At 49.5% G+C, this 21,286-nt stretch overlaps 1 protein-coding gene and 1 non-coding gene across 3 annotated transcripts; both read left to right on the top strand.

Moving 5' to 3' along the window:
• The first annotated feature begins 65 nt into the window (after positions 1–65).
• TRUB2 (TruB pseudouridine synthase family member 2) lies at positions 66–10,243 on the top strand. 2 transcript variants are annotated; one of them, XM_029203640.1, is made up of 8 exons: positions 66–225; positions 712–843; positions 2,632–2,706; positions 3,836–3,897; positions 5,021–5,102; positions 7,558–7,630; positions 8,151–8,287; positions 9,533–10,243. In XM_029203640.1, exons 1-8 carry the CDS (start codon positions 117–119, stop codon positions 9,778–9,780), a joined length of 918 nt encoding a protein of 305 aa, XP_029059473.1. In that variant the 5' UTR covers positions 66–116; the 3' UTR covers positions 9,781–10,243. The 2 variants fall into 2 exon arrangements, with proteins under 2 accessions (XP_029059473.1, XP_029059474.1); XM_029203641.1 differs by having other exon boundaries at positions 157–225; positions 2,552–2,706.
• A 311-nt stretch (positions 10,244–10,554) lies between these two features.
• Positions 10,555–10,626, top strand: TRNAE-UUC. The gene has a single exon. It is a non-coding gene; the product is annotated as a tRNA-Glu (tRNA).
• Positions 10,627–21,286: the final 10,660 nt, after the last annotated feature.

Raw genomic sequence — 21,286 nt, 5'->3', positions numbered from 1 at the left:
CTTCCGGCTGTGAAACATGGCGGCGCCCATTGGAAGGACCACATTTGGGAGCGGGACCATAAGGCACTTCCGTCCGGGTTCAGCTCTTCCGCGAGCCCGGGACACTGGCTTCAGGCATGGGGTTAGACGGCCTGGCGCGGCTGCATGGGCTCTTCGCCGCCTACAAGCCCCCGGGACTAAAGTGGAAGCATCTGCGCGATACCGTGGAGCTGCAGCTTTTGAAAGGTGAGTGCCTCTAGCGAGACCCACGATCCCGCTCCCATTTTCCCGGGAGGCCATCTACGCTTCTGATCCTTGCTGCAAAATAAAGTCATGTGACCTAGTCGTCTGGGCAGAGCGGTTTCCTAATCGACTGTTCTATACACTCCTCGCCTTCCCCTGTGTTCATATGGGTAAACAGACTCAGTATTGTCCGTTGTCATAAATAGTTAATAAGTAGTAAAGTCAGGATTTAAACCCAAGTCTGTTTCTTAACTTCTGCTTTCAGAAGTAGAGTACTCTAAAATCTCTAAAACCCCTTGGACAGAAGTAGTCAGTGAGTTTACAGTATAAGAACAATAACAAGTATAATGTGTTAAGGACCTACTCTGTACTAGGCGCTGTGTGGGCTTTCATCTGTCTTCTACATTTCCATACTTACCTGTCCCTCTATCCCCCACCCCCGGTGTTCAGACAGAATCGACAAGATGTTCTTTACTTGTGTGTGCTCAGGTCTCAATGCTGGGAAGCGTCCTGCCTCTGAACATCGTGTTCGCTTCCTACTGGGCCCCGTGGAAGGCAGTGAAGAGAAGGAGCTGACCCTCACAGCCACCAGTGTGCCCACCCTCATCGACCATCCGCTGGGTAAAGCACGTTCAAAAAGGGGCCTGGATGTCATTTCCCAGGAAATCCCTGCCCAGAGTCAGTGTCCTAGCCAGAGCTCAGACTCCTTCTGGCCCAAACCAGTGTAGGGCCACAGTGGGGATGAAGTATTTGACCAGGGATTGGCAAAATTTCCTGGAAAGGGCCAGATAATCAATATTTTAGGCTTTGCAGGCTCACCTCTGCCGTAGTGCGGAAGCAGCAGCTATAGACAGTATGTAGAGCAATGAGCCTGGCTGTGTTCCAATAAAATTTTACTGGTAGATGTTGATATTTGAATTTCATATAATTTTATATGTCATGAAAATTATCCTCTTGATTTTTTTGAACCATTGAAAAATGTGAAAACCATTTTAATTTGTGGGCCATAAAAAAGAAACAGGCTTGAGGATTTGACTTGTGGACTATAGTTTGTTGATCTCTATTATTCTGGGACTCCAGGTAGGAATTGAGACCCTCAGGTAGAAGTCATAAGGAGGGAGTTCTGGGCGCCTGTGAAAGAGTGAAATTTTTTTTAAAATTTATTTTATTGAAGTACAGCTGATTTACAGTGTTGTGTTAATTTTTGCTGTACAGCAAAGTGATTCAGTTATACATATGTGTACATTCTTTTTCATATTCTTTTCCATTATGGTTTATCACAGGATATTGAATATAGTTCCCTGTGCTATACAGTAGAACCTTGTTGTTTACCCATTCTGTATATAATAGCTTGCATCTGCTAATCCCAAACTCCCAATCCATCCCTCCCCCACTCCCCCTCCCCCTTGGCAACCACAAGTCTGTACTCTATATCTGTGAACAGTGACTTACTATAGTCAACAAAGCTGCCAACAGTGAAACTAGTTCTGACAATGAGCCCCTGTCATTAGACATGATTAAAGCATGTGTTGGAGAGGCTCTATAGGAGGGCTGAGGAGCTTGACCAGGAACCTCTAAAACCCCTTGGAGAGAAGTAATCAGTGAGTTTACAGTGTAACAACAACAAGTCTGATGTGTTGAGGACCTACTCTGTACGGGGTACTGTGTTAGGCTTTTCCCAAACACTACCGCACTGAATCCTGTGAGGTGGGTCCTAGTCCCATTTCACAAATGGGGAAACTGATGCTCAGTGCTGACTAATGTTAAGTCATGTAGCCTGGGTTCAGTAGGCTCTTAACCGCCCCATGCTGGTCTCCTAGGTTCCTCTTGATCTACAGAAGTGTAAAAGCATCTAGCTCATTCCTGCATTCATTCATTTTTTTTTCCCAGCTTTCTTGAGGTTTAGCTGATATACAAAAAAACTATACATACTTAATGTATATTTATTTGATGGGTCATTCATTCTTTCGGGAAATGGGTTATTTCCCGAGCAGTCAGTGAGTTCTGGGCTCTGGGGGCAGAACTGTGAACACACAGACCCAGACCCCTGCCTTAAGGAGCTCACAGCCTCCATTTTCTCCCTGGGAGAGTGGCCAGGACTCTCCTTCTACAGGAGCTGGATAGGGAACGCCCCCAGTCTTGATGCCAGTGTTCTGCCCAGTCCACTCAAAGTGTCTCACGGGGGGAATGGTGATGGACGGACTTAACAGGCCCCCTGGGTTGCCCTTTCTCTGGGCCCAAGAAACTGAAGAAGTGGTTTTGGGCCCCAAATTCCATGGTGAGGAAACCTGAAAGTCCAGCCTGATGCTGGTTTTGGACCTCATTCTAGGAATGAGGTCACCATGCAGCCCAGAGCCATCCTGGAGGCTGGATTCTTTGAGGAAAAGGACCTCGTTTGTTTCTTTCCAGTACGTGGACCAGCATTCACCAGCCTGAAGATTGGCATGGGGCACCGACTGGATGCCCAGGCGTCTGGGGTGCTTGGTAGGTGGTGTGGTGAGCCTGGGGTGCAATGATAGAGGCTTGGGAGAGGATCGGGGAGCTCCCAGGAGCGCAGCCCATTTCTAACCTGACAGCCATTTCCCGCTACTGCCTTGCTCTCCTGATTCCTGCCAAGTCTGATCCCCTGGAGAGGTGACTGGTGGGAAGGGGGAAGTCGTGATCACCCACGTTTATCAAGTGATTCCTGCCTGTGACGTGTGGTTTGAAACTCTTTGTGCACATGCATTCACCATAATAACCTCATTTGGTAGATACCATATGATTTTAGGAAGAAAGTAAGGCTCCAGGAGCATAGGTAACTCATCCTGGGTCATGTGGCTAGTGAATGTCCCTGGACCAGAAAGGGAAAACTGTCATCGCTTGCATGGGGTAGCCAAGTGTGTGACCCTGGCTCCACTGGCTGGATGTCGCTGGAGCTGGACACACAAAGCCCTGAGTCATGAGCCATCTGTGTCCCCAGGGTCAGGTGGCGGCCACGTCCTTCATATACAACAGTCACAGCAACTTGTCTTGCTTCCTGGGACACAGGCAGGCGGACGTGATCTCATGCCCCCCTCCCTCCAGGAGTGATGGATGGTCATTCTTTCCTTCAGCCAGAGGGAGACACACACCGGAGGAAAGGCAGGGAGTGACCACAATGCCCCCATTTATTTGCCGGCTTCTTCCTTCGTGTGCATTGCCTCGATCATCACAACACCCACAGGGATCAGACAGTATTTTTATCCCCATTTTACTGATGGGGAGCCTGAGACCCAAGGAGGTTAAAGGACATGCTTAGAGCCACCCCAGATGTGAATGCAGGTCTGTGTGACTGGGCCAGTGGTCTCCTACTTCTGAGTGCGTCAGGACCCCAGGGAGCTTGCTAAGGATCCCTAGGCCCCCGCCCCAACACGAGTCAGAGTCAGTATATATGGGTGGGTCCCGGAAGTCTGCATTTTCATATATGCACAGAGGAGCTCACTTGTTCCCTGTAGAAGAAGCTCTTCTCGCCCCCTTGCTGGCTTCCACAGCCTTGGAAGTGGGAGTATTCTGCTGGAGGGGGTGAGGGTTGGAGGACCCAGGGGAACAGGAAGGGGGAGCCAGGTGTGAGATCAGGCTGGGTGCCTTTCAGTGCTCGGCGTGGGACGTGGACGAAGGCTCCTCACCGACATGTACAACGCTCACCTCACCAAGGTACGGGGGCTGGGGACGGCCTGCTTATCCCTTAGCCCTTTCCCTGGGGGTCACTGGTACGATTCTGAAGCAGAGATGATTCCATGGAGAATACGCAGGCCATCAGCAAGCATTTTGTTTTCGGGTCATGTACCAAGGGAGGCTGTAACATCATAATGACAGCTGGCATTATCGCATGCTGGCCACTCTGTGCTGAGCACTGTACGCGGACTCCCTTGTGGATGCCTTACAGCATCCCCGTAAAATGGGATCTATTGTTAACCCATTTTACAGATGAGAGAATGAGGCTCAGGAGACGACGCTTGCTCGGGGTCACACAGCCTTTAAGGGGCAGAGTTGGGATTTGAACCTGGTTCTGTCTGACATTGTCTGGGTGTCAGGAAGCGTGCATCCATGCTGGGCTGCGAGGTCTGGCATCACTATCAAGTGCAGAGACGCCACATTAGAAGGCCCGTGTTTTTAGTGGTTAAGAGCACAGATTCTGCAGCCAAGTTTTCGCTTCAAAACTCAGATTGTACCACTCTGCCGGTTCTGTCTCCTTGGGTGAATTACTTAACATCTCTGTGCCTCCGTTTCCTCATCTTTGAAATGGGAGTGATCGTCGTACCTCTTCTGTACGGTTGCTTTGAATATTTAATCAGTGACCATATGTAATGTGCTCAGCACAGCCACTGGCACGTGGTGGATGCTCAATCGATGTCACTGTTGTCGTCCTCTCTGTTATCGTCATTACTGTTATTGGACGCAGAGGCAGGTAGCTGCACAGATCATATTTGGAGGGGGGAGAGAAGCTGACAGAGCATCCTGGGAGGGGCCTGGCATTATGAGTTGTCAGGTTGGGCAGAAGTGGAGAGGCGTGGAGGCCCGGGGTTGTTGCAGGGTGGCTCGGGGCACCCTTCGCAGGCTTCTGATGCTTGCTGTCATAGGACAGGAAGTCGGGTGTCCTTCCCCAGGGGCAGCTGGGCAGGGGCTGAGCACCTGAACTCCCTGAGGGGAGACCAGAGGGCCCCCCAGCCTCAGTCTAGCACCTCGGGGGCCTGAGCTGCTGGGCCACACCTCCCTCCTTGCCATGGCGGCTTAGAGCCGAGGGGCTGATCATACCTCCCTCTCCCTGTCCTCGCAGGATTACACAGTACACGGCCTCCTGGGCAAAGCCACAGACGACTTCTGTGAGGACGGGCGGCTGGTGGAGAAGACGACGTATGGTGAGAGCCCAGGGGCGTCCAGGGCGGGCGGGAGGGGCGGGCGCGGCTGCCTCTTCATTTGCTTCCTTTGGTTCCTCACCCTGACGTGGGCCGTGAGGGCCCCCGCTCAGTTATTCTCAGACACACCAAGCCGGGGCTGGCTGTTGGCACGGACGTGTGATTCTGACTTCCAGGAATGCCCTGTGCTCCCCTGTGCTCTGCTTAAATGTTACCTCCTTAAATGGTTTCAGTGTACTGTCAGAAAAGTAATCAACTAATGGTTAGTGATTATTTAATATCTGTCTCCCCACCAGAATGTCAACCATGAGAGCAGGAACTGTGTAGTTCCACTCCTGTGGTCACACACAGCACAGCGCCTGGGACATGGGAGGTGCTGTATTGAGGGATGGATGGATGGGTAGAGGGGTGGATGCATGGGTGGGTGGATGGATGGCTTATTCTTCATTTCTCACTCTCCCCATGTTCTTAGACGTCCTATATGATCTGTTGCATTTGCTTATTTGACGTTTTTTGAGCACCAACCACGTGCCAGGCACTGGGGGCGGGGGCCGGAGGCATGTGATCAATCAGATGGGGTCCCCAATCTTAGGCCTCACAGTCTAGCAGGGAGAGCAGACACACACCTCTGCGTCTCCTGGAGAAGATTAAAAACATGTGGCGAAGCAGTGCTGTCTATATATTTGTACTTGTATGTGTGTGTCAACATCCAAAAAATGTCTAAAGACAACTACCAAGTTGACACTTCTGAGAGGGAGGAAGCCAGAATTTGGAGGAAGGGAGATGTTTGTTGGTGTTGATCTAAATTTTTTGAAGAAGATTCTTGTATCAATTATATAATTAAAAATAGGACTTCCCTCGTTGTGCAGTGGTTAAGAATCTGCCTGCCAACGCAGGGGACACGGGTTCAAGCCCTGGTCCAGGAAGATCCCACATGCCGTGGAGCAACTAAGCCCATGCACCACAACTACTGAGCCTGCGCTCTAGAGCCCGCGAGCCACAACTACTGCAGCCCGCACGCCTAGAGCCCGTGCTCTGCAACAAAGAGAAGCCACCGCAATGAGAAGCCCACGCACCACAACGAAGAGTAGCCCCTGCTCGCCGCACCTAGAGGAGGCCCGCGCACAGCAACAAAGACCCAACACAGCCAAAAATAAATAAATTTAAATAAATAAATACTATAGGGACTTCCCTGGCGGTCCAGTGGTTAGGACTGTGCGCTTTCACTGACGGGGCCTGGGTTCAGTCCCTGGTTGGCGGGGCCTGGGTCCAAAAAAAAAAAATAATAATAATAATAATGACATAAACACTAAAGAAAACTAAGTGCTGGGAAAGAGACCCAGGTGCAGAAGGAAGAAGCCACGTGCTGTAAGAGGGGCTTCCTGGAGCAGGCGGCATTGAGCTGGGCTGTAAATGAGTGGGGAGGAGGCTGCAGCTGGCGCCTCCAGATAAGACAACAGCGTGAATGAGACCAGACAGAAGGGATGAGAGGCCCAGGTCCTTCCCAGCTGGCCAGGCCTTAGTCAGTCACCACACCTGCTCCCAGAGCTCTGGCCTGTGGAGTCAGAAGTTGGTGGCTGCCCCAGCTGGCCTGCCCCAGCTGGCCTGCAGGCTCGGCCTCCCCACAGTCCGTGGGCATCCCCAGGCTTTGCAGCTGCCTGCTCCACAGTCACTTGGTTAGACCAGCAGGCAGAGGAGCCACTCCCACTTCTTGCCACCCATTTCTGCATTTGGACAGATGGCACCCTCCCTCCTGGTGTCCCTGGCCTCAAAAACCCCAGACTGGGGCTCAGGGGACCAGGCTTACAGTATGGGGCAAGGGGCTTCTCTGGTGGTGCAGTGGTTGAGAATCCTCCTGCCAGTGCAGGGGATACAGGTTTGATCCTTGGTCCAGGAAGATCCCACATGCCGCAGAGCAACTAAGCCTGTGCGCCACAACTGCTGAGCCTGTGCTCTAGAGCCCGTGAGCCACAACTACTGAAGCCTGCACGCCTAGAGCCTGTGCTCTGCAGCAAGAGAAGCCACCGCAATGAGAAGCCTGCACACTGCAACAAAGAGTAGCCCCCACTCACCGCAACTAAAGCCTGCGTGCAGCAACGAAGACCCAACACAGCCAAAAAGAAATAAATTTATTAAAAAAAAAAAGAATATGGGGCAAATCACATTACATCTTTGGAGCCTCATTTCCAGAAGGAAGTGTTCTTAACTTGGGGTGTGTGAGCCCCTTGAAAATGTCCTCAAAATGTTGAGTTCATGTGTATCTTTCTGAGAAGCGGGTCCACAGCCTTCATAAGATTCTCAAAGGACTCTCAACCCCCTAAATGGGAACCCTGGGACCAGAGGATGCTCTGGGACCCCATCTAGGTTCCAAGGACAGGGCTGGTTTGTGGGAAGGGAAATTGCCAGTTTTGCCTTCTCAGTGGGCACCTGTGTGCTGACCATCCCCTGGCTTTTCCAGACCACGTGACCAGAGAGAAGCTGGAGCGAATCCTGTCCCTGATCCAAGGTTCCCATCAGAAGGCTCTGGTGATGTAAGTGAGGCCCGACCCACACCTCTCTGAAAGGGGACCCTCAAGGAAGTGCTGGGAGGGCAAGAAGTTGCCCACAAGGCTCCCTGTAGGCTCCGCCTACTCTGGGGCAAATTCCAAAACCAGACACAAGCACCCATTCCTTTCACAGCCTGCAGAAGTGTTTCTTTGTGCTGGGTCTTGGGCCAGCCCCTGGGGAGACCAAGGGGAACAAGAGATCCCAGCTGGCCTCCTAGGGAGTATATGAGCTAAGGGAGAGGAGAGCTAGGGGTCCGCGCCATCACGGCACAGAACCAGGGGGTGGAAGTGGTCAACACAGGTATGACCGTTGAAGCCAAGGAGAGTGTGAGAGGGGGTCAGAGCCTGCAGTTAGGGATTGGAGGGGACAGAACAAGGCTGCTGCAAAGGTGGCTAGAGGGGCAGGGAAGGTGGAAAGCGAATGAAGAGCTTCAGGAAAGGGATGAATAGGGCAGGGCCAGGGGTAGGCAGTCAGCTGCCCACTCTGGTGCCTCCTGATCCCCAGGTACTCCAACGTTGACCTACAGACCCAGGAGGCCTATGAGATGGCCGTGAGCGGCGTGCTCCGGCCCATGAACAAGTCCCCAATGCTGGTAACTGGCATCCGATGCCTCCAGTTTGCGCCTCCAGAATTCCTCTTAGGTAAGTTGCTCCAGGAAGTTGGGAGCAGTGCCACCGGGCTCCTGGGTTTGGGGGGGTCACTGTGGAAGGCCCTTGCAGAGGCCAGCACGTGTGAGCCCTAAGCTCCGCTGGCCAAGGCACCGGGGGCCGACTTCCTTCCTAGCCTAAGGCTGGTCTTGGCTGATCACACAGAACAAATGTCCTATCTCCTGCCAAGTCCCCCTTTGAAGCCAGACCTTAACAAGCAGAGATTATATTTAGTGGCTCGTTTCCAGAGCCGCCCAGTGTTTCAAGTCATTGTGCAGCATCAGATACCACTCTCCCCTCCCGGATCCCACCCAACTCAGCAACCCGACCACCGCTTCTTTATCGTATTAACAAGGGCTCCTTGCTCCTTTTCTTTTCTTTTTTTTTTAACAGCTTTATTGCAGTATAATTGCTTTACAATGGTGTGTTAGTTTCTGCTTTATAACAAAGTGAATCAGCTGTACATATACATATATCCCCGTATCTCCTCCCTCTTGTGTCTTCCTCCCACCCTCCCTATCCCACCCCTGTAGGTGGTCACAAAGCACTGAGCTGATCTCTCTGTGCTATCTTGCTCCTTTTCTTGAGTGCTGACCAAGACTCTTCTGATGCGAAGTGCCTTATAGAAATTATCTCTTAGATTCCTCACAACCACTCATCTTACAGATGAGCAAACCAAGCCTTAGAGCAGCACTTTGCGAACTTTAACCTGCCCACAATCACCTGGGGTTCTTCTTTTTTTTTCCCCCCGGCCATGCCGCATGGCTTGCGGGATCTTACTTCCCTGACCAGGGATTGAACCCAGGCCCCGGCAGTAAAAGCACTGAGTCCTAACTGGTGGACCGCCAGAGAACTCCCAACCTGGGATTCTTCTTAAAAGGCCAATTCTAGGAATTCCCTGGTGGTCCAGTGGTTAGGGCTTGGCACTTTCACTGCAGGGGGACATGGGTTCAATCCCTGGTTGGGGAATTAAGATCCTACAAGCTGCGAGACCAAAAAAAAAAAAAAAAAAAAGGCAAATTATGACTCAGCAGGTCTGGGTGGGGCCTGAGATTCTGCATGTCTAACAAACTTTCAGGACCGACCCTGGGCTACACTTTGAAGAACAAAGCCCTAGAGAAGTAAGTTGTCTTGCTAAGGTTATTACATAGCCAGGAGGTCTCAAGGGGTGTGGATCTAGATCAGCAGACACCAGAGGCTGTGCTTCTGACCACCACCTCTGTTGTGTGTCCCTGGCAGAGGTGCAGTGCATGCATGAGACGCAGAAGCAGCTGCGAAGGCTGGTGCACGAAATCGGCCTGGAACTGAAGAGCACCGCTGTCTGCACCCAGGTGCGGCGTACACGCGATGGTTTCTTCACCCTGGACGATGCCCTCCTAAGGACCCAATGGGACCTACCCAGCATCCAGGATGCCATCCAGTCTGCAGCACCCCGAGTGGCAGCAGAGCTGGAGAATAACTTGAGGCCGGGGCTGGGCACCCAGTAGCCCTTCAGCCCAGGCTGGCCCTGGGACTCCGAGGGGCCAAGCTCTGCCTTGGGGCTGGAGAGCCATGCGGGACATTGAAAGGCCAGGCTGCTGGTGGAGCAATGGGTGTATAAAGATAAGAATTGTTCATGAGCCAGAACTGATGACTGCAGAACGTGGGGGGTGGGCGGGGGCTTTTTAACATGTGACAGAAAACCAACAGGGACTTTCCTGGTGGTCCAGTGGTTAGGACTTGGTGCTTTCGCTGCCAGGACCCTGGGTTCAATCCCTGGTCAGGGAACTAAGATCCTGCAAGCTGCATGGCACGGCCAAAAGAAAAAAAAAGATCAACAGACTTGGCTTAGTTAAAAAGAAAAAAACTTCTGTACAGTGGAAAAGATGCTAAACGAATGACAGACTGATAAAAATATTCGTTATATACTTAAGAACTAATATCTATAATATATAAAGAGCTCTTATAAAACAATAAGAAAAAGATGACAAGAAAATGGGTCAAATGACATGAATTGTGTGTTTATACAGCAAAAGAAATCCAAATGGCCAGTAAACCTGAAATGATGCTCAACCTCTCTAATAATGAAAGACATTCAGATGAAAATGAGATGACTTTTCCTTGCCTTTCAAATAAATTAAGAAAAGATAACACCCAGTATTGGGGAGGATGTGAGAAGATGGGCAATCTGTACTGTTGGTAGGAATATACAACTGTGTAACGTTTTAAGGAGTAATTTGGTAGTATGTATCAACATTTGAAATATTCCTGCCCCGGGGAATTCCCTGGTGGTCCAGTGGTTAGAATTCAGCACTTTCACTGCCGTGGCCCAGGTTCAATCCCTGGTCAGGGAACTAAGATCCCACAAGCCTCACAGCGTGGCCAAAATACAATAGAGTAAAATAAAATAAAATACTCCTGCCCTAACCAACAAGGACCTACTGTATAGCACAGGGAACTATACTCAATATTTTTAATAACCTATAAGGGAAAAGAATACAAAAAAGAATATATATAACAATCACCTTGCTGTACACCTGAAACTAACACCACATTGTAAATCAACTATACTTTAATAAACCAACAAACAAATACTCCTGCCCTATAACTTAGCGGGTACAGTTTCAGGAATCTGTCTTCTGCAGTAGGTTGCAGAATGTTTTAGGTACATAGGTGTTCATGGCTGCACTGTAATAGTAGCCAACAGGAAATGTAGGGACTTCCCTGGTGGTCCAGTGGCTAAGACTCCATGCTCCCAGTGCAGGGGACCCAGATTTGATCCGTGGTCAGGGAACTAGATACCACATGCCACAACTAAGAGTTTGCGTGCCACAGCTAAAAAGATCTGGCACGTGGCAATGAAGATCCCGAGTGCTGCAACTAAGATCCGGCATAGCCAAACAAATATATATATATATATATTTTTTAAACAGGAAATGTGGGCTTCCCTGGTGGCGCAGTGGTTGAGAGTCCGCCTGCCAATGCAGGGGACACGGGTTCGTGCCCTGGTCTGGGAGGATCCCACATGCCGCGGAGCGGCTGGGCCCATGAGCCATGGCTGCTGAGCCTGCGCGTCTGGAGCCTGTGCTCCGCAACGGGAGAGGCCACAACAGTGAGAGGCCTGCGTACCGCAAAAAAAAAAAAAAAGTATCATTCTCTTGGTTTTGGACACCTTGGCTTCATGTGTCTTTTTTTTTTTTTTTTTTTTGGCTGCACGGCACGTGGGATCCTACTTCCCTGACCAGGGATCGAACCCACACTTCCTGCAGTGGGAGCGCGGAGTCTTAACCACTGGACCACCAGGGAAATTCCTTGACATGATTGTCTTTTAACCTCTTTCCATGTGGGTATTTCCCACTCAGAACACTTGGGCTAGAAGGAGCGAGTTAGCCTCTGGCCAGGGCTCTGATTTGGGCCCTGAAGGGGAGCACTGCATGTCTCTTGTCCCTGCTGTCCCCCTGGGAGAGGGGGCCCAGCCACTGAGGCTCCCTCACCTTCACTCGGGCAGCCTGCAGCTTGGAGAAGTGCCGAGATGATGAGGCCTCAAAAGCTCAGCCCCTCATGCAGAACAGAACAATGATTTCACCCACCTCATGAGGCTGTTGTGAGGACAAATGAAGTCATGGGCAGGTGCTTGTCCTGTAAGAACTGCTCTCTACGTCTGAGCTGTACCCTTGCTGTGGCTACTTTCTCCTGAATGGTGCCACCCAAGAGGGTGGTCACAGGGTTAGAGGCCTTCTATCACCTCTTGTTTCTCTGGCATAAAAATGAGTTGGGAGCTGGGTCAGTACTGCCTCAGCTAGATGATCAAGGTCAACAACAACAATGATAAGTCATGCTGCAAGTATGTGCTCTTGATAGGATGTGATGAAAATGGCCCTTCACCTCTAGTCTTCCTCCCAACACCCCATAACCACAATATAATCCTGAGAAGTACATCAGACAAATGCCGGTAGCGGGGCCTCCTACAAAATACCTGAGCCGTCCTCAGAACTGTCAAGGTCATCAGAAGCAGTGAAGTCTTAGAAACCACCATAGTCAAGAGGAGCCTGAAGAGACTTGACAACTGAATGTACTATGGGATCTTGGAACAGAAAAGAAGGACTATAGGTAAAAACAAAGGAAATCGAAATAATCTCTGGACACTAGTTAAGAATATATCAGTATTGGTTCATTAATTGTAACAAATGTATCACACTGATCTGTTAATAATACGATAATATGGGAAACTTCGTGCTGAGTATGTGAGAATTCTCTGTACTGTCATCTCAATTTTTCTGCAAACTACTCTAAAAAGACAGTCTACTGGGGAAAAGAAAAAAGATCACCTGGAGAGATCTTTGAGAATCCAGTTTCTAGTCCCAACCCTCAGATTCTGACTCAGTAAGTCTGGAGTGGGGCCCAGAAATCTGCATTTCAGCAAGTCCCCAAGGAATCTGATACCAGGGCTTTAAAAAACTGGGCCCTCCAGAGGCCAGTTAGGTGTTGTCATTCCCTTTGGGTCTTTTTTGTTTAAGATTTAATTTTTTTAAAATTTATTCTTGGCTGCATTTGGGTCTTCATTGCTCCATGTGGGCTTTCTCTAGTTGCAGTGAGCGGGGGCTACTCTTCGTTGTGGAACGCGGGCTTCTCATTGCGGTGGCTTCTCGTTGTGGAGCGTGGGCTCTAGGCGTGTGGGCTTCAGTAGTTGTGGCACGCTGGCTCAGTAGTTACGGCTCTCGGGGGTCTAGAGCGCAGGCTCAGTAGTTGTGGCACACGGGCTTAGTTGCTCCACGGCATGTGGGATCTTCCTGGGGCAGGGCTTGAACCCATGTCCCCTGCATTGACAGGCAGACTCTTAACCACTGTGCCACTAGGGAAGTCCTATGTGTTTTATCTAACCTCACAGGGTTAAGAGCTGGCACGACCAGTGTTTGTTCCTTCAAAGGGACCCCAACTCTGAGGGCCTTTCTTCTGGCATTTACACCAGTGACTTCTACAGAAGGTAAGAAGTGGCTGGTCACACTGTATTTCTTAAAGGCTGGACTGATGCCATCATTGTAAATTGTTTCCAGGGCCCAGGGCCCAGCCCAGGGCCTAGGCGGGTTTGGCGGTCAGCAGGCCAGGTGACCTGAAGGGACAATGATGATACTGATATTAATAATAGCAGCTATCGGGCTTCCCTGGTGGCGCAGTGGTTGGAAGTCTGCCTGCCGATGAAGGGGATGCGGGTTCGTGCCCCGGTCTGGGAGGATCCCACGTGCTGTGGAGCGGCTGGGCCTGTGAGCCATGGCCGCTGAGCCTGCGCGCCCGGAGCCTGTGCTCCGCAGCGGGAGAGGCCACAGCGGTGAGAGGCCTGCGTACCGCAAAAGAAAAATAATAAAAAATAATAATAGTAGCTATCACTTACCGAGGGCTTCTGATGTGTGGTCTCTGTGCTAAGATCTTTACATGCACTATCTCACCTAGTATGGGAGTTATGATGATTATCTCCACTTTATGGGTGAGAAAAGCTGCTAGGGAGGGAGGGACATCCTGTCTAGCAGAGCATCTGTGTCTCAGTAGGACCCTGCCTCCACACCCCCATTTCTGAGCAGGTAGTTGCTCAAGACATCAGTTTAACCTGCATGCCTCCTGCGTCTCTATATTGTATTCCATGCAAATGGAAATCAAAAGAAAGCCGAAGTAGCAATACTTATATCAGACAAAATAGACTTTAAAATAAAGACTGTTACAAGAGACAGAGAAGGACACCACATAATGATTAAGGGATCAAAGGAAGAAGATATAACAATTGTAAATAAATATGCACCCAACATGCGAGCACCTCAATATGTAAGACAAATATTAACAGACATAAAAGGAGAAATCAACAGTAACAGGATAATAGTAGGGGAACTTAACACCCCACTTACATCAATGGACAGATCATTGAGACAGAAAATCAATAAGGAAACACAGGCCTTAAATAACACATTAGACCAAATAGACTTAATTGATACATATAGAGGAGTCCATCCAAAAGCAGCAGAATATACATTCTTTTTGAGTACACATGAAACATTCTCCAGGATAGATCACATGCTAGGCCACAAAACAAGCCTCAGCAAATTTAAGAAAATTGAAATCAAGTATCTTTTCTGACCATACTGGCATGAGACTAGAAATAAACTATAAGAAAAAAACTGCAAAAAACACAAACACATGGAGGCTAAACAATATTCTACTAAACAACCAATGGACCACTGAAGAAATCAAAGAGGAAATAAAAAAAAAATACCTAGAGACAAATGAAAATAAAAACACAATGATCCAAAACCTATGGGACACAGGAAAAGTAGACCTAAGAGGGAAGTTTATAGTGATACAAGCTTACCTCAGGAAACAAGAAAAATCTCAAATAAACAACCTAATCTTACACCTAGAGGAACTAGAGAAAGAACAAGCAGAACACAAAGTTAGTAGAAGGAAAGAAATCATAAAGATCAGAGCAGAAATAAAAGAAATAGAGACTAAAAAAAAATATAGAAAATATCAATAAAACTAAAAGCTGGTTCTTTAAAAAAATAAACAAAATCGACCAACCTTTAGCCAGCCTCATCCAGAGCCCCTGCTCTTGATCTCTTTTTAACCATGACCTCCCTATCTTGACCTTGGCCCAATTTAGGCTCAACCCAACTCTACCCTTGGTGTGTCTCAATTTGCCTATTGAGACCTAGGAACCAGGGGAGGTATGCATGATTCAATCCCATCTAAGAGGTGTGGTCCTGTTAGATACGAAGCATATGGAAATACATATTTTTGCAAGTAGAAAAGTACAGGATATAATCAAGCAATAATTGGATCAGCTGGATCCAATTCAATGGTGAGGAAACGTGGGTGGAGCAGAGGGTGTTTGCAAATCTCGATTAGTTGGAGATATTAGGTAACTGGACCCAGGAAAAATGGGCCATCCCACCACCCCATTCGGATTTCCTACTGGCAAAGAGATTATAAAAGAGGACTCAGTGTGGTCTATCATGATCTTGGGATTTCAGGGAACAGAGGAACCCTGAGTCATGGCCAAAATATTCAGTCAATATGCAGCCCCAGTCTGCCAGGAAAACCACCCCAAATCCCTTGTTTTCCTTGGTAGATGTCTTCAGCCCTAACAAGGAGAGTACTTAACAACAATTGTTAAATTGTACCAAGTGTATAAGCAACATGAGATTTGGAAATTGAGCTTTAAATTTTTTTTTTTTTTTTTGGCGGTACGCGGGCCTCTCACTGTTGTGGCCTCTCCCGTTGCAGAGCACAGGCTACGGATGCGCAGACTCAGCGGCCATGGCTCATGGGCCCAGCCGCTCCGCGGCATGTGGGATCCTCCCGGACTGGAGCACGAACCCGTGTCCCCTGCATTGGCAGGCGGACTCTCAACCACTGCGCCACCAGGGAAGCCCTGAGATTTAAAATTTAAGTTAAACTATTGAGTTTCTTTTTTTTTTTAATAATAATTTTATTTATTTATTTTTGGCTGCATTGGGTCTTCATCATTGGGTCTTTGTTGCTGCGCATGGGCTTTCTCTAGTTGCAGCCAGCGGGGGGCTACTCTTCGTTGCGGTGAGTGGGCTTCTCATTGCGGTGGCTTCTCTTTTGCAGAGCTTGGGCTCTAGGCGTGCAGGCTTCAGTAGTTGTGGCTCGTGGGCTCTACAGCGCAGGCTCAGTAGTTGTGGCACATGGGCTTAGTTGCTCCACGGCATGTGGGATCTTCCTGGAGCAGGGATCGAACCCGTGTCCCCTGCATTGGCAGGCAGATTCTTATCCACTGTGCCACCAGGGAAGTCCCTTGAGTTTCTTATTTCAAGAAATAGACTGTTTTTGAAGACAAAGAATGTGCAAAATAGTCCTTACTGTGCACAGAGTGGGCTCTCAAGAACATCAACTTCATTGAGAAACCCACTGGCCTCCACACTGGCCAATCACCTGCTGGGGTAACATTGGGTGCCCCAGGGAGGAGGGGTGCAACCCCAGGCTTTGGTGGCGGAAGGGCCTGCGTGTGAACCCCAACTTGCCCTGTTTACCGACTGGGTGATTTGATCTCTGTGAGACCAGTCTACTATCTGTAAAATGGGGATGAAAATGACACCCACATTCCCCAACTCAGCCCTCCCCTAGGTATTAATTGCGTTCTTCTGTGGGCCAGCCATTGCTCTGGCATGGGGAACTTCGTGTGGAAGTGATGCTGAAAACTTGGCCTCTGTGCACCGGTGCCAAATTGAATCTTGGAGACACAGTTTTGGGTGAAGTAGAAAAGAATATCTTTACTGCTTTGCCAGGCAAACGGGGACACAGCAGGCTTGTGCCCCTCAAAACTGCATATTCCAACCCGGGAGGATTTGGTGAGGAGTTTTATATCAGTGGTTCAAGGGTGGAGTTGCTAATAAGGGTGCGTGCAGGGCCTGCGCTCCTTTAATCCAGCCTCAGGTGGTCTCCTGATGAGCTTCTCTGGTTCCTTTAATATGGCTTAGGTGGTCTCCTCCCTTGTCTCTGCATCCCCTCCCTTCCCTGATTAGCAGCTATTCACATCTCTCTTTGGAACTCAGAGAAGGTCATGGAGGCTGGAGTCTATTCCCTACAAACAAGAAACAGGGGACACAGAAAGGCTTCTGTGCCCAGGAGCCCCTCAGGATCCTGCTCAGCTTCAGAAGGACAGATAAGGTCCTTGGTCTCATGGAGTGTACATTGTAGGAGGAGCAGGCAAGAAAATATTGGGAGAGACGATCCTTTGGAAGGAAATCAAACAGGGTGAGTGAAGTGGAGACAGGGGAGCTACTTTAGGCCAGGCATCCAGGAGGGCCTCTCTGAGGTGGTGACATATAAGCTGGGACCTGGAGGCCAGAGAAGCAACTGCTGCAGACATCTGGGGGCAGAGCTTTCTAGACAGAGGAACACAGATACTAAGCCCTAAGTGGGCAAAGGGGAGAAGGCTGAGGATGGAGAAGCGGGGAGGGCAGATACTCCGTGAGGCCGTGGGGCCCCAGTGAAGAGTTGGACCCTGGTTTTGAAACCACACAACTCAGATTGGGACTTGAACCCACGTGCCAGGACTCGAACCCAGCCAGAATTCAGATTGGGACTTGAACCAATAGTCTTTTAATTGAGATCACACACCTGGAATACTATTGATACTTTCAAGTTCACTGTTTTTGGCACCTAGTTCTAGACAAGTGCATGCAGTTGCCTAACCACTGCTACCACAATCAGGATACAGTCAGGTCCATCACCCCCAAAAGTCCCCCATGCTACCCCTTTGCCATTGACCCCTCCCCCCTCCCCAGCCCCTGGCAATGTCTGTTGTTCCTATCGTTTTTCATTTCCAGAATTTCATATGAATGGAATGAGACAGTATGTAAACTTTTGAGACTGGCTTCTTTCAGCATCGTGCATCTGAGACTCATCCACGTTGGATACCTCAGTAGTTCATTCCTTTTTGATCCTGTGTAGCGTTCCACTGCGTGGATATACCACACTTTGTTTATCCTTTTACTAGTTGAAGAGCTTCTTGGCTGTATTTAGATTGTGAATAAAGCTGGATAGCGCTTTCTTCTTTGATATATGTTGTTCCTCCTATTTTCACTGAGAATATCAAAGCAATTGGAAGAAGACTTGCATAAGCTCCCTCTACCACATCCTGGTCCATAAAATCTGTAACTAAGGATAAACTTGGGGCTGCTACCCATGGCCAAGCCTCCACTTGTACATGAGATCCCACCTTCTTTCCTGACCCAAGGTCATTACCCCAGCAATTCTCTCCTCTCTTTTGCTTCATCAATTTCCTCCTTTTTTTTTTTTTTTGCGGTACGCGGGCCTCTCACTGCTGTGGCCTCTCCCGTTGCGGAGCACAGGCTCCGGACGCGCAGGCTCAGCGGCCATGGCTCATGGGCCCAGCCGCTCCGCGGCATGTGGGATCTTCCCGGACCGGGGCACGAACCCGTGTCCCCTGCATCGGCGGGCGGACTCTCAACCACTGCACCACCAGGGAAGCCCAATTTCCTCCTTTTTATTTGATAATTTCCACCAGAATACAAACATGCTATTTAATCTCCTATCTTAAAAGCAAACAAACAGAAAACAGCATGGCAGGTCCTCAAAAAATTAAACATAGAATTACCATATGATGCAGCGATTCCACTTCTGGGTATATACCCAAAGGAACTGAAAGCAGACTCAAACAGATGTTTGTGTACCCATGTTCAGAGCAGCATTACTCACAGTTGCCAAAAGGTGGAAATAATCCAAGTGTCTATCGATAGATGAATGGATGAGCAAAATGTGGTCTATCCACACAACAGAATATTATTCAAACACTAAAAAGGGAGGAGCTCCTGACACCTACTACAACATGGGTGAACGTTAAAGACATTATGCTAAGTGAAATAAGCCGGTCACAGGAAGACTAATACTGTGTGATTCCATTTATATGAGGTACTTGGAGTAGCCAGATTCACTGGGACGGAAAACACAATGGTGGTCGCCAGGGGCTGGGGAGTGGGCAGTTAATGTTTAATGTGAACAGAATTTCAGCTTTGCAAGGCAGAAAGAGATATAGAGATAGACAGTGGTGATGGTTGCACAGCAATGTGAATGTACTTAATGCCACCAAATTGTACACTTAATGATGCTTAAAATGGTAAATTTTATGTGTATTTTATGTATATTTTACCCTCAAAAAAGCTCCACACAGAAAAACAAGCATACTCTTTCTTAACCTTCCATCTCTCTCCAGTTACTGCATTTCTCTGCCTCCTTTAAAAGTAAAACTCCAGGCTTCCCTGGTTGCACAGTGGTTGACAATCCATCTGCCAATGCAGGGGACATGGGTTCAAGTCCTGGTCCGGGAAGGTCCCACGTGCTGAGGAGCAGCTGAGCCCGTGTGCCACAACTACTGTGACCGCACTCTAGAGCCCGTGAGCCACAACTACTGAGCCTGCGTGCTGCAGCTACTGAAGCCCACGTGCCTAGAGCCCGTGCTCCACAACAGGAGAGGCCACCACAGTGAGAAGCCTGCGCACCGCAACAAAGAGTGGCCCCCGCTCTCTGCCACTAGAGGCAGCCTGCACGCAGCAACGAAGACCCAACGCAGCCAAAATTAAATAAATAAATAAAATTATTTTTTAGAAAAAGAGTAAAGCTCCTGGAGAGATTGTCTCTAGTCGCTGCCCCCAGTTCTCACCACATGCTCCCTGGAACCCACTCTAATCAGACACTCACTCTCCACTGCTTTCCAGGAGCCGCTCCTGCCAAGGTCAAGGACGACCTCCGCCTCTTTAAATCCAGCGGCTCCTTCTTAGCAGGGTCTGACACAGCCGGTCACTGCCTCCTCCTGGAACAGTCTCCTCCTCCCTCCCTGGCTCCTTCTCAGCCTCTTTGCTGGAGCCCCTCCTCCCCTGCTCTCCTCCGCGGTGCCCACAAGCTCCGGGCAGCTCTACTCTCGGCCCTCACTCGCTCCTTGAGCATGTCAGTCTGAAATCACATGGCTTGAATCCCATCAATCTGTCATGCTGCTGGTGCCCACATTTATGTTACCTCTCACCGGACCTTTCCCATGAACTCCATTCCTGAATATCTGATCTTTAGCGTTTCCACTTCCATGTTGAGCTGGCATCTCAAACCTAACAGATCCCCAGACTGACTGCTTATCTTCCCCTGCACCCTGCTCTTCCCCAGAATTCCTCACTCCAGTAACTCACAGTTCCACCCTTCCACTCGCTCAGGCCAAAATCCTAAAAGCCCCCTTTTCCTCACACCCCATATTTAACCCATCAGCAAATCCTGCTGGCTCTACCGTCAAAAGACTGTTGTTTCCAGAATCTGACCCCTTCCTCCCTCCCTCCCTCCTTCTCTTTCTTTAGTTCCCCACCTGGGATGAACCGGTGCCCCCTGCAGTGGAAGCGTGGAGTCTCAACCACTGGACCTCCAGGGAAGTCCCAGAATCTGACCATTCACCTCCGTCCACCCTTTTACCCCCTCATTTTGCTGTACACCTGAAACATTGTAAATCAACTATACTTCAGTTTAAAAAATGCTATTTATAAAATTTAAAAAAATATATGTATTCGGCAGGGAGGGGAGGGAGGCCCAAATTTTATGAGCTTCAGGTCCCAACCCTTTTTGGCCTCGTGGCATGCAGGACCTTAGTTCCCCAACCAGGGATCAAACCCGTGCCCCCTGCCGTGGAAGCATGGAGTCTCAACCACCGGACCGCCGGGGAAGTCCCTGGGTCCCAACCCTTTTTCATAAGTGCCGGCACTTACCACCATCTGAAGAATGATTTATTTTTTTATTTGCTTTTTTGTCTGTCTACCCCACCTTAGATGAATGAATATCAATACCCAGATAACCGCAGTTTTCAAGGTAACGAATTTTCTCTTCTTACATTCCCCAGCTCACTCCCCTCACCCCACCCTATTGCACCAAGAATGTTAGCTCATTGAGGCCCCACTTTGAGCTGTAAGGACCTTGCATTCCCAGGGGAGCCAGGAATGTGCTTAGAGCGCCCAAATCTATCACCCTAGCAATGAGCTGACATTTGCCTATTTCGTTAGAGTCATTAATCCAGCTTTTATATCTATGATCATTTGTGAAGTGGCCACGGCAGGTATTATTTTACCTACTTTATAGATGAAGAAGCGGAGGTCTGGGGAGGTCCCGCCACCACCAGCCCAGCCTCCTGCATCTGTCTACACGTGGCATGGCCTGCTGAGCTTTAGCTCTGGCCATAGAATAAAAACAAGCAAAACCCCGTTCCCACCACCGCATCATCAGCTGATCTCTTCTGCAGTTTCCAGTCGGGCCCTGAAGTCGGGCCCTGAAGCCGGGCCCTGAAGTCGGGCCCTGAAGCCGGGCCCTGAAGTCGGACCCTGAAGCCGGGCCCTGAAGTCGGGCCCTGAAGCCGGGCCCTGAAGTCGGACCCTGAAGCCGGGCCCTGAAGCCGGGCCCTGAAGCCGGGCCCTGAAGCCGGGCCCTGAAGCCGGGCCCTGAAGCCGGGCCCTGAAG

This window comes from Monodon monoceros, unplaced genomic scaffold (assembly GCF_005190385.1).
Source record: "Monodon monoceros isolate NGI ecotype Baffin Bay Population unplaced genomic scaffold, NGI_Narwhal_1 Super_Scaffold_5, whole genome shotgun sequence".
Classification (NCBI taxonomy): Eukaryota; Metazoa; Chordata; class Mammalia; order Artiodactyla; family Monodontidae; genus Monodon; species Monodon monoceros.
This window is presented reverse-complemented; position numbering and strand designations above follow the sequence as displayed.

What these genes read in the sequence shown, in the direction of transcription:
- TRUB2 (XM_029203640.1), top strand. Translation starts at nt 117, where the DNA reads ATGGGGTTAGACGGCCTGGCGCGGCTGCATGGGCTCTTCGCCGCCTAC. An exon ending in GGAGCTGCAGCTTTTGAAAG is followed by an intron (nt 226 to 711) that starts GTGAGTGCCTCT and finishes GTGTGTGCTCAG; the next exon opens with GTCTCAATGCTGGGAAGCGT. An exon ending in GCCTCCAGAATTCCTCTTAG is followed by an intron (nt 8,288 to 9,532) that starts GTAAGTTGCTCC and finishes TGTCCCTGGCAG; the next exon opens with AGGTGCAGTGCATGCATGAG.